Genomic DNA, 13,376 nt, shown 5'->3' with positions numbered 1-13,376 from the left:
AAGTTTACTGGATTAACAGAAAATATGCAATATAAATCATAAAAAAATTAGACAGGTTCATAAATTTGGGCACCCCAACAGAGATATTACATCAATACTTAGTTGAGCCTCCTTTTGCAAATATAACAGCCTCTAGACGCCTCCTATAGCCTTTGATGAGCGTCTGGATTCTGGATGGAGGTATTTTTGACTATTCTTCCATACAAAATCTCTCCAGTTCAGTTAAATTTGATGGCTGCCGAGCATGGACAGCCTGCTTCAAATCATCCCATAGATTTTCGATGATATTCAAGTCAGGGGACTGTGACGGCCATTCCAGAACATTGTACTTCTCCCTCTGCATGAATGCCTTTGTAGATTTTGAACTGTGTTTTGGGTCATTATCTTGTTGGAATATCCAACCCCTGCATAACTTCAACTTTGTGACTGATGCTTGAACATTATCCTGAAGAATTTGTTGATACTGGGTTGAATTCATCTGACCCTCGACTTTAACAAGGGCCACAGTCCCTGAACTAACCACACAGCACCACAGCATAATGGAACCTCCACCAAATTTGACAGCAGGTAGCAGGTGTTTATCTATCTATCTATCTATCTATCTATCTATCTATCTATCTATCTATCTATCTATCTATCTATCTATCTATCTATCTATCTATCTATCTATCATGCCAGGGCGTCCGTGAGCCCCAAACCCCAACACAAAAACACTTATACTGTCACGGATTCAAGTAATCGAAGGTTTTTATTTTAAATACCTCCAAATGTGGCACAAGCACAAACACGTCTTTCTCTCACAATACCTCCTTTCTCTCTACCATACTACCCTCCTCCACTCAAGTGTTGCTCCACTACCTCCCAGCTCCAACTCGCCTGAATAAGGTAGTGCGGTCTCTTTTATTACAGACCCTGGAGTACTTCCGGTGCCAGGGCGACTGCCCAATGAAACACTTCCAGGTTGCACGGAAGTCCGTAATAGGGAGCTTTTCTCTCTACTGCGCTGTCTCGCGGCATGCCCTGCTGGTTTCCTAATGTGCACTGACCTCTGGGGCAGCTACCATATGGCGTGCTGGGGGAGTAAAAAACCTCCATTAATGTCTTCTCTTTTTAATGGGCTGTTCATCATCTCCTGGCCAGGATGTCCGTCCAGCCCATATGATATCTATCTATCTATCTATCTATCTATCTATCTATCTATCTATCTATCTATCTATCACAATATGCTTACTTTAACAATACACAAACGGCATTTGCCACACCCAAGTAAGAATTATTTAACTACCCATTAAATAAATGTGTACAGAACAATATATTAAGAAGTTAAGATCATTACTGTACTGTAGTCTCCAATTAAAACTTACTGTTTATGTTATGTGGCACGGTGGCGCAGTGGGTAGCGCTGATGCCTCACAGTTAGGAGACCCGGGTTCGCTGCCCGGGTCCTCCCTGTGTGGAGTTTTCATGTTCTCCCCGTGTCTGCGTGGGTTTCCTCCCACAGTCCAAAGACATGCAGGTTGGGTGCATTGGCGATTCTAAATTGTCCCTAGTGTGTGCTTGGTGTGTGTGTGTGTCCTGCGGTAGGCTGGCACCCTGCCCGGGGTTTGTTCCTGCCTTGTGCCCTGGGTTGGCTGGGATTGGCTCCAGTAGATCCCCGTGACCCTGTAGTTAGGATATATAGCGGGTTGGATGATGGATGGATGGATGGGTGTTTATGTTATTGTGTGTGCGCAGTGCTTGTATATGGGGACAGTAAATGTATATAAATTGTTAGGTATATCTCAGATATAGACCTGGTATTTGTCATAATCTGTTTGGGATCCTGTTCAACTTTTTTGATGTAGTTTTTGCTCAAATGCGCACTTATCACATTTTGGGTTGTTTCTGAATGTATGCCGCCACATTGTTCTTTGCTGACCATGTGATCAGATGCTAACATTCCATATGACATCAATACATTCTTATTGTTTGAAGCGCCGATGCACAGCACATAGTGCTCAAGCTTTTGAATAAAAATCCTCTTTGACAATTAATCACAAATTCAATTCAGGCTACTGTAGTTCATAGGACCTCTGCATTGACTTGTTTTGACTACTAATTTATGATTAATGTGTCGTTTTTGGTCTCTGGCTTGTTTTCATTTTTGGCTCTGACTCCAGTTAGGTTTTGATTATTCTCTTGCTTATCACTTTAGCTCTTTATCACTCAGTCATTCAATATTCTCTGTCCAGTTTGAACAGTCCAAATATTTCACCTTTGGGCCATAAAATTATTTGGCAGGGCATTATATACATTATTGAAATATTAGAGTTATAGAAGTTGGTAAATGCCTTCATTTCAATCACAATACAGTGAAGAGAATGGCTACTTATTCATAACACTGGTCTTCTCACACTGAGGCAGAGTGATGGCTAACTTCGCTGTATCTGTTCCTGCGCACTCTTTGCGCTCCATTCCTTTGTTTTTATTTGTGTGCACTTGTGTCTCTTTTGTGTTTTCAGTGTGGTGGTATTTTATTATATTGTGTCTTTGGTGGCTAATTACATAGGTGATCAGACTAACTGTGCAGGGTCAGACAAGTGACTGAAGGCCTTGTGGACTAATTGAACTGTTTGTTTTCAGATTTTTCTTCTTTCAGGTTAGTATTACAGCCAGAACGCGTTGCAGTACGTATTGATGTTTTTTTCTCCTTGTCAATATACCACATAAAAAGACTAACAACCATGTCATTAACCTTCAGTGGTTTTCACGTCAGTATGGAAGAACAGACGAAAACAAGAGGAGAAGAAGAAAAAAATAGATTGACTCCATATAAAGCAATAAACTGGAAGATTGCTTCAGAGTGTAAAAACAAACATGACACAGACTGAGAGGAGGGTTCCTATGCATGGTATTTGCTAGGTACATTTATCAACTGAAAGCATTTTATAATTTCCTCATGGGCAAGGGGCTTTTTAGTCTATAGTTAAACACAGACACCATGTATAAACAGTGCGTACAAACAAAATTTTGAGATTAAAGTTGAAATTTTGACCTTTTTTTCTTCATTATACCCCTATGTTTTTTTCTCTGTACCATAATACACTTCTGTATGACACTCAGATGGTGGGCTACGACTCGCCCTTTCACTGAGACTTTGATATCTGACCACTTCTTTTTATTTCAGGTGCTGTGCGACTTTCTGAACTTGAACTTGTATCATTTGATCGGCTTCCTTTTGTTGTTTATACCACTGCTTAAGCCAACAAATAGTAAGTTTTTCCTTGCCTCCACTACGCAATCACTGAAATTCTTTTTTCACATGCTTTTGCCATTGTCTTTTAACTAAGAACTGAACAGAAGGTGATATTTATATTGATTTGCATATTAAAATAAGCAAAATTCTGGGTGGGATGGCAGGCGTGTGCACGTGTGTTACATTTTAAGCTGTCCGAGATTTACGGAGCGGAAGTGCATGGAAGTTTGCTTACGCACAGTTTTGTGCATCAGAATTTTTTTATGCGTAAGCAGATTTCCACTTTTGTCCACATGTCATGTTTTAGTGTGAATTCTACACACAGCATTATACACGAGGCCCCAGGAGACAATGTCATATTAATGCTTGCAACTCCTTACTACACTGCTGATTGTTTCCTCATTTTAAAATAATGTCAGTTGATTGTTCTTTTTGGTGTTTAGAATTCATCCTATGATCTTGTACTTATTTATTTCCTCTCCATATTAACCATCTTTGTGGAAATTCAGATGTAATTAACCTCCCGCTAAGTTTGCAATTATTTATGACCCAGGAGACACTGCAGCGCCTTATGTGCTAATTGTTTGATAATATGACTGTGAAGATAAAGCTTGTGAGCATGTGTTATTTTGCACAGATGATGTGTCATTTTTGTCTGCTGTAATTCAGGCTTTTCAAAGAAGACTGAAGTGTTTCACCAAAGGGAATATGGTGTACCTGGTTGAAAATATAAAAAATTCAACACTGAAAAAGAATTAATGGCCTGAACCAAGTAGACAATGAAGACACTACTGAGATTCCATCCAAACATTCATTAGCTTGATTCACAATGAAAACTGGAGCATATCATGGTGGTAACAGTGATACGCACTATTTTTGTGTACATCCCCAGCATTCTGCTGTCATGGGAAACGTGTTGCACTTTGTGGAATACTGTAAATTATTTTTAGGATAATGTGATGGATTAGTGAAGTTGTGTTGTTGGTGTTTCTGTACAACATACTACATGGCAGAGCGCTCTACATACAACAAGTTTATGTTGGTCAGACAGACTTAGACTTACCTTATTCCAATGCTTATGGGTTCTAGAAGATTATTTTCTGCCAGATTTGTGCACAATAGAGTTTGATTTTATAGTTTCCTTGATTCTTAAGTGAAGCATTATTTATAAGTTTTTTAAAAAAGTGTCTCTTACAGCTGCTTACAAAGACAAACTGTGGTGCACCAGAGGAAACTTGAAACAAAAGCCTTGTCCGCTATGTCCACTTCAAAGCTTAGAATGTGCCTGAATGCCGATTCAGACACACATCAGAAAACTGCATATACAGGCGATATAAAAATGATACTTTTTTGAGTCTCCACTATCAGTGCGTTTACATGGACACACATAACTGTGTTAAGGTGAATCCTGATTTCTTAATTATCTGTGTTTACATGTGCAAGTAAACGTCTGGAATTCTTCTTTGTCAAAACATTCCAATGTCATTAAACTACGCAAAAAAAAAAAAAGAGTTAAACGTCATCATCAGTCACAATGAATCAGAAAATTAACATGACGCCTGTGATAATTCTGCATTTAGAATTAGGACATAAATTTCAATATTTCGTGCAGTTGTTGTTCTCATTAGTAATGAGGAAGCTGACAGTGTGGACAAATGTGACACCAAAATCAATACAAAGACCAGAATGCTACAATTAAGCAGCAAAACTGAAATTAAAATACAGTGAAATTGCAAATGTGATTTTGTGCTACAAAAACAAGGAATTATATACAGTAAAGCTGTTAGGAAAACAATGGAGGAGAGGCAGAGAATGACAACAACGTGTAAAGTGGGGGTTTGGACTGTGATACAGCCAAAAGGTCTGGAAAATAATTTAAAAGATTTAAATTAGATGGTGGGATGAGGAAGATTATGTGTTAGAGAACGGATGTACAGACAAAGTCAGACACACACAAACACATGTCCAAGAACAGCCTGTGACCACATGGAGACTGTCAAACGTGTTTTGGGAGTGTATGTGGTCACAACAAGTGTGGGAAAACATTAAACAATTGCCAGGTCTGGTAACAGATTCACTGTGTTTGTCGTATGACTTAATTTTGAAAGGTGAGGGACTGAAAGGAAACTAAAGAAGAGCAAGAGAGGCCTTCTTGCTATGGCTTATCATTAGCATGAGAAAGAAGTATATATGGGATGCAAGATGTATTTTGACAAGGAGGTTTGTAAATAGAGATGTGCAATGGGTGAAACAGACTTTGGTAAATGAGTTAGAAAGGAAAATAAAAGGAGATATTGAGAGATGGGGGTTCATAGCTACCAAGGAGAGATGGAAGGGCCTGTGTGTATTGGGGAATCGGGAACAATGATTTAATACAAATTCACGTTAAGCAAATAACATATGTTAATAGTAGGAATTTTAGGTACAATGTATTAGGTGGGGATGAGACTTGGGATTTTGATGGTACAGAATAATGACGGACTTTGTTAAATTTGTTACACTGTAAAAGGATTCTTTTATGGATTGTTATATGTACTGTGTCAATAAAAACATAATTTAATAATAATAATAATAATTGTGTTTTATTAATATGTTTAGTCAAATTGATGCCTTATTTATAGGTTTCTCTTATCAAATTGCACGTTTCAAACTCTTTTCTTTCTGTCTGTGCGACTGAGGACTAAGGACTTAGAACTAAAGACCCGGTACGTGTGCTACTTGCCTTAGATCCAGTGCTGCTGGAATAATAATAATAATAATAATAATAATAATAATAATAATAATAATAATAATGCAGGGATTTTTAGTTCAATAAGATAAGTATTGTGTTAGGTTACTCATTAATTTAAAATGTTACCCTACTGCGCACGAGATTGTGTTGCTGAGTTTATCACAAATTTTGCAATTTGTGAAATAATAAGACAGATTATTTCAGGCAGGAGACACTTCTACCCTTGGCTGCTGAAAGCGTGTGATAAGCAAATTCATGTGCAGTGGGGTTGCCAGGTTCTTAAAAAATGTATAGCGCAACAACTGTAAAAATAGCAAATTTGGCCAAAAAAATAGTCCATGCCTAAGGTAGTTAAAGTGACACACCAGAAAGCGGGGGGCAGTGTTAGAGCGCCAGGGTTAGGCACATGCCAAAGCCTTAGCTGGGCCGAGGGGAGATATTTCAAAGCGATAGGATGGGTAGATACCAGGGGTGGCCAACTTCAATCCTGGAGCGCCACAGTGGCTATAGGTTTTCATTCTAACCATTTTCTTAATTAGTGACTAGTTTTGGCTGCTAATTAACTTAATTTAATTTATTTACTATATAAGACTCAGACCCTTTAAATCAGTGCTAAGTAATGCCGGTCCTGGAGGGCTGCAGTGGCTTCAGGTTTTTGTTCCAACCTAATTGCTTCATGAGAAATCATTCATTAATGATGAAGCTCTTATTGACATTTTTCTGGTTCATTTCAGTTGTGTTTGTTAAGATTTTGAACCCTTAATTGCTTATTTTAGCCTCAAACAGCTGTAATCATTGTTTTAAGTGTTCCATATTAGCAAGAAGATGCAAATGACTCAGTAGAAGAATCAGTAGTTCTACATGTAGCTTGTCTCTGTTTCCACCCGTGAGTATTCATCATTCACTATTTGGTTTAATTAAATACTCAGAAGGAAACTGAAGAGAAAGTGAAGAGCTGAAAATTACTCATCCATTTTAGGCTTCAAATCATGTAGATGATACATATATCATTAGAAAGTTAAAATAATCTATGATTTAAGAATGAATTATCATGGTAGAGTTAACAAGCCATGACATTAAATAAGATCTGTTATTGGTGAGGATTGGCTTCTAATTAAGCAACTGGGTTGGAACAAAAACCTGCAGACACTGTGGCTGTCCAGGATTGGAGTTGGCTACCACTGCTCTTTACCATCACACAACTGGTGGGAATGTTATAATGGTAAATAACATATATAAGTGCAAATAGTAGGGGAAGGGGTGCCAGATGGATGAAAAACATGTAAGAATTCAGTGGAGAGGGGGTGAAAAATAGCCCAAAATACTGTGTTGTTTTTAAAAATGTTGCCAAAAAAACACAACCTGCAAAAGCCCATTTTTCAAAAATAGCCCAACTGGCGAGAAAACTGTGGACCTGGCAACACTGATACACAGGCTGACAAAGTGCAACGGACATGCGCAGACTACAAAATCCCTAACAGTAACCTGGTTAAGGGTTTACATAGACACATAATCAGATTATTCGCGGAGAAGTCTACCTCTGTTAACCAGGTTTCTCTGAGGCCAATAACCCGATTTCTTTGATCGGAATAAGGGTTTACATGGCATTTTAGAAATCAGGTTTCCGTGAATATTCCAGTTATTGAATTACATGTAAAGGCACTACATGTTTAACAAAGTCAGGCTATTCTTTTGGTTCATTCCCTGCCTCCATATGCAGCAGGAGTGTAGTTTCTCGTAGCTCATTTCACTGCAGTGGTATTTAGAAACTAATTCCACAACTGGAGCTATACTTTATTCTGAGGCATTTAATTTTTCTGAGCATTTAAACAATTAAGCTATGTATACAGTATGTCTTACTATGACAGTGTTGCTGAGTGCTATTTTTATAACCCAGAATATAATACTCTGTTAAGGAGCTGCAAGCGACTGAAGACTAGAGAAAAAAGAGAAAAAATTGAAAAGAAACAACAAAGAAATGTACAACCTGAGTTTATGACAACTTGTGGTGCATATGTGGAAAATATATATTAATACCTATGGTAAGAGCCAAATCCTTTAAGTTAATGTTAATGGTAAATTCTCCTTTGTCTGCATAACTTGAACTTGAATATAATATAGCTGAACATAGACAATGGAAGATTCAGTTTAACCCCCCTATAAATTATAGAGAAACAAATGTTCATAATCTTAACTCTGTGTGACAGTAGAATGACCCATAGATTGGAGTTACACAGCTAGAAAGAAACGCGAATGGCCAGACAGATAGGCATTAACGGCGTATAGTATTCTGAATGTCCGTTGCATAGAGCAATGCATTGAAACCTTAAGAAGTGTAACCAAGATATTAAAGCAGAATATCATAAGTTCCCCTTTTTCTCTTTATTTTTTTGTGTGTATTATCAGTTTTTTTCTCTGTTTTTGTGTGAACTGTTTGCTTTGAATTTCACTAAAATCTGTAAAAATGAAGACACTTGGACCATGGAGTATTTTTTGTACAACGAGTCATACTAGTGCCAGAATGCCTATCTGGTAGCTGCATTTGAACCATTTTGAACCTTTCGCAAAACTTCATGAAACGCAGCTACACCTACCTTTGCCTTAGCTAGTAGAATGTGCCGCTGCTGTAAATCTGTCTGGGGATGAGCCCACTTTGCTGTGCAGAGCTGCACTGTGTCATGTGCATGTTCTCTGTGCCTCTGCTCAGTAAGTTGCACAGGGCACTGGCCTCTCTTTAGCTGCTATCCTTCAGCCGCTGTGACACATGAACTCCAGACTTTGGGATTATAAACACCCCACTTAGCTTGCTGAGCTACACAGAGAGCTCTGCTCGCCCCTTTTGTTACACCCAGTGCTTGTGTGGAAGATTCTCTGGTTTACCTGAATGGTGTGAATGTTACAATGTGGCCACTATATTTTTACATTTTAATGTCACATCCCAGATATGTGAATTTTAGAGCCATTCTATCTGAAAGGCAATGCCATGCTAAACAGATTTGTGGTTTATTTTTGTGATATTCTACTCCAGCATTTTCAGTTTGTACTGTAGCTTCAAATATAGTCTCTGTTTTTTACATGAAAATTCTACCCACACCAGTCACTGTGAACAGAAAAGTAAAATGTAATGTAGCCCTTACACATGAAAGATAATGCCAGGTATTTTTTGTGATTAGATCTTTATTAGTGAAATAAACAATCCTGAATAATTGCAACAGGTAGAAGAAATGAACATTATAATATGGCAATAAAACATCCGCCCCATTGGTAACCACAAACACACACCTGGCCTTATATGAACAGAGATAACCCTGGAGCGGAAGGCACCGCCATATCAGGGGAAAGCTAAGAAGGGGTAAGAACAAGAAAAGAGAGTATGAGGACATTGCTCCTCATGAGGACATCAACCGATTTCAACGAGTACAGAGTGCAGCTACTAGAATCTTAACTAGGAAAAGAAAATCCAAACACATCTCTCCAGTTCTGATGTCACTACATTGGTTACCTGTGTCATTTAGAATTTACGTTAAAATACTGCTTATGGTTTACAAAGCCTTAAATAATCTCACGCCATCTTGCCATTAAATACCACTGAAGTCTAAATGTATGGGTTGCACTCCAGATGGCAGGAACCCTCCCAATTATCATTTTTTCAAAACTTCAGCACATCATGACATAATTGAGGTCATCCATGGTGCAACAACAGATTGGCTTGGCTATCATCGGCATCACTCAGACCTTGGACAGAAGCTGTTGTGTGATGACCTCATAGAGACCTTTACCTCCAGAAAGTGTAGATGTGAGCTGCTGTGATATGCAATAAAGAGACTGAAGAAACCCCTAAGCATTCACTTTCAAGTTTTGATTATTTTGAAAAAATATTTGTATTTGACATTAAACGTTATAGTTAAGTTTGCCGTGTGTACTTCTTTGTTTATTTATTATTTATTTACATATGCATTGTTTAAATTAAAGCTGTTATAAGAGATACTAATGTAGTGGATTCAGGGAGATGCGGGGTGGGGTGGGGGACCCCCAAAAAGATTTTGCTTAGGGCTCCAGTTTAGCTAGGGGCGGCACTGGTTACAATGCTATGAACTGCTCATTTTTTAAAACACATTAACCTGATTTTTTTCATTGTTAGATGCTACAAAAATCACATTACAATAGTCCAAAGGCAAAGTGACAGAAGCAAGTACAGTAAGACTGTTTCAGCTGCCAGATCAGTGAGGAAAAAATGATAAATTTTTAAAAAAAGCACATCTAGTTGCATTCTTTGCACGTTTCAAAACATAGACCTGTGCCAGAGGATCAGCATGTATACCAAAACTGTACAAACATATTTTTCACAACACCCTTGGTACAAGTGTAAATGGTGGCAGGAGAAATAAAGAGCTATTTACCTGATAAACAGAACTAAAATATGCTGATATACAGTACAAATCAAAAGTGACTTAAGAGTGTTCAATAAGAATAAAGTGACAAAGTACAGTATATTAAAAGAAATGGGAAGACCAAGCAGCTATGTTATAAGCATCAAAAATAAGAGCATCTCCAACTTGGCCAGGATGCTTAACCTCGAACGGGAAGGTTCAGTCAGGATTCATTGTAAACTAAACATTGTTTTGACTCATTCTGAATATTTTACTGTGTTTGGTTTTGTAGAAATCTACTATTTATTTAGTTTCTTTATTGTTGCTTTGCTAATGTCAAAATTAACATTTACACATGTAGCAGCCCCTCATTGATTATTTACAGAAAAATTAAGTATGAATACCTTTATTCCTCAACTTTCATTTCTGGTTTTGCCCTATAAGAAAGTTTCTACGCTGTGCTGATCTAGGCTGGTACTATCACTTCAAGAGAGGGCCATCCAATCAACAAGTTAATTAAAATGGCAGGCTCAGTTATGTGGTGCACACTGGAGCTAGTGGCAAAGGAGAGAATGACAACAAAACTGAGTGCCTTTATGAACAATGCTGCATATCCTCTTTCTGACACGCTAACACTGAGTACATTCAGCCAATGAATTATTCAGCAAAAGTGAGTCAAGAAACTCTGCCTCACTGTAACTGGGATTGCCATATCTGAAGTTTTCTTTATAATTAAAATTTTCTTTCTTTTTAGTCCCTCTGATGTAAGTTCAGACCATATTGTGTGTGTATACATTGTAAATATATTTATTTATCTATTTATGTATTTAAAAAGCTTCTGTTTATTTCTTCCTGGTATCATATGAAGTTCTATTTATCTATCATCAAAAGCTTACACTATGCCCTTATGCTGGCTGTGCTATAATTTAGGAATCTTTTCCCAGTTGAAAATAATTAGTTTCTTTAACAAAATGTTTACCTTCCACTTCCCCCATTTTGTAATTTTATGTGAGAAATATACTAAAAAAGAAATAAAAACATTACTTTTTATTACTATTATTATATGGCCATTGTTATTTTGTCTTGTTTTTGGCTCTCTGGCATTATTGTAATAATCCCCTTTTTGTGTTCCAGAATGGCATCGATTTTCTTATTTGGGTACTCAGATTAAAAAGTTTAAGAACTCCGGCGCTAAATGATCAATTATTTAGGTATGGGAATGTTTTTTAAAGAAAGACGACGGGAACCAAAGTTCAGTTTAAGTTTATTGGTATGTGTATATATTTCAATGAAATGCTTAATTGCATAAACCCTCAATCTAGTAATAGATCGAGAAGAGCAATATTAAATCAGCATTAGATAAAAATACAACTTATACAACAATGCAAAATAAACACCCACCCACAAACGAATATACAATACCGCAAATGTAAGAATGTGAATACGACTGAGTGATGAGTAACCTTATGACCTTTGCATAAAACTGTCCTTGCAGTTAGTGTCGCGAGTGCTAATCTAATATAGCGGGCGAGCAAAGAAACTTCACTGTACTAGATTGCTACAGGCTGTAATGGACTTTCTAAAGAATCGTGTTCTCAAACATTAAATGGAACAAAGCTCACAATGACGAATGAAAACACCGCGCATGCACTTTCTATACATACACGATACGGAAGACGGTAGATTGGCTGCTGTTTACCAACTGACCAATCGTCTCGAAGCGTCCTTGCCCAGCACCGGAGCATCCACGTGACGAGGCAATACATGAAGCTTATTGGTGGAATAGTGAAGATCGTCACTTCCGCAGTGCAAGTTTCCCGCGCCTAGCCTATGCTGTCTCGGAGTGCAGTGTAAAGTTTTGTCAGACCTTGAAATAAGAAATCACAGCATACTTCATCACAAACGCTGAATAGTATGGCGCCTGTGTCGAACTCGGATACGGATGCTGATAACCAGGATAAGGGTAAGTGTAGAGTGCGCAACTATCATGGAGGGAATGTTTATATTTTGACAGCGAGGACTGCTTTTTGCATGGCACGTGTTTACTTTGAGATTTTCGCATATTGAGCTTTTCACATATTGTAAAAAGCGGCAGGTGTAGGATGGAATAGAACGCAGAGAAGAAGCTGATTTTAAACACGTTCATATTTCTACAGTAACTTAATTTAACGTACAACTGGACATGGAGTTATTTGTACATTAGTGTATAATTTTATTATCGGTCTAACTGGGCGTTTTTTCTGGCGTCTCAGGGAAAGCTCCCCATTTTTCCTGATAGCTATGTGTATCTTCTGGAGCTGCGATGTTAGGAGTATGTTTCAACCATTGCTATGCGTTTGTTCCGTTGCACTTGAACTATCGAATGTTTCATGGTATGCAGTAGTTTCCTACTTACCCTGTTTTGAGTCCTGGGCGTCCGATATCTGACCCAGTCGCTTTGAGCATACCCATAATGGGATGTCAGTCTGCTAAAGGACAAAGTATGTTATAGTGGGATAGTTTTTACAGTTGTTAGTGAATCTACCATTCACATCTTTGGGACAAGAGCACTTGCTTCCTCACAACTGTGCCTTTTCGTAAATATTAAAATGATGATTTGGTGATAAACAAAAAGTTTAAAGCTGCAAATAAGTTTTAATTTTCTCATTCAAATTACATTAACAATCCAAGATGTCACTTTTCATTATGATAACACCTTTACACTGCAAGGTTTACGGTATATAATTTTTTTTCAGCCTGATGCAGTGAGGAACGCTTTGTTTTCCTTCTGCTGTGTAAAGGTGGAAACAGTGGTTAGCTGGCAACGATAGAATATGAACATCATGTAAATGTAAAGATTTGTTCATTATGTTTCTGTTAATGTTCTTTTTTTCTGTCTTGCCAGTGTTTAGACTTGATGCTGAATAGGAATGACTTTTAATAGTTTAAACCTATTTAGCACAAAAGGAGTGGCAAATACTAGTCATTTTACATTTCATTTTACTTCAAAGCCTTGCGCTAAGGTCTACTGAGTACCTTTTTTTATGCTGTCCAAGAACAT

The 13,376-nt window shown here is 37.7% G+C and overlaps 1 protein-coding gene across 2 annotated transcripts in view; it reads left to right on the top strand.

Moving 5' to 3' along the window:
* The first annotated feature begins 12,148 nt into the window (after positions 1-12,148).
* pola1 (polymerase (DNA directed), alpha 1) overlaps positions 12,149-13,376 on the top strand; it is a 452,854-nt gene continuing 451,626 nt past the window's right edge. The window contains exon 1 of one of the 2 annotated variants that reach the window (XM_028799416.2): positions 12,149-12,299. In XM_028799416.2, the coding sequence (XP_028655249.1) occupies positions 12,251-12,299 (49 nt within the window). In that variant the 5' untranslated portion in view covers positions 12,149-12,250. Of the gene's footprint in view, positions 12,306-13,376 lie in introns of both variants that reach the window. The other variant, XM_028799415.2, reaches the window with a different exon arrangement.

This window comes from Erpetoichthys calabaricus, chromosome 4 (genome assembly GCF_900747795.2).
Source record: "Erpetoichthys calabaricus chromosome 4, fErpCal1.3, whole genome shotgun sequence".
Taxonomy (NCBI): domain Eukaryota; kingdom Metazoa; phylum Chordata; class Cladistia; order Polypteriformes; family Polypteridae; genus Erpetoichthys; species Erpetoichthys calabaricus.
Note: the sequence above shows the minus strand (reverse complement) of the source record. Positions and strands in the feature narration are given on the sequence as shown.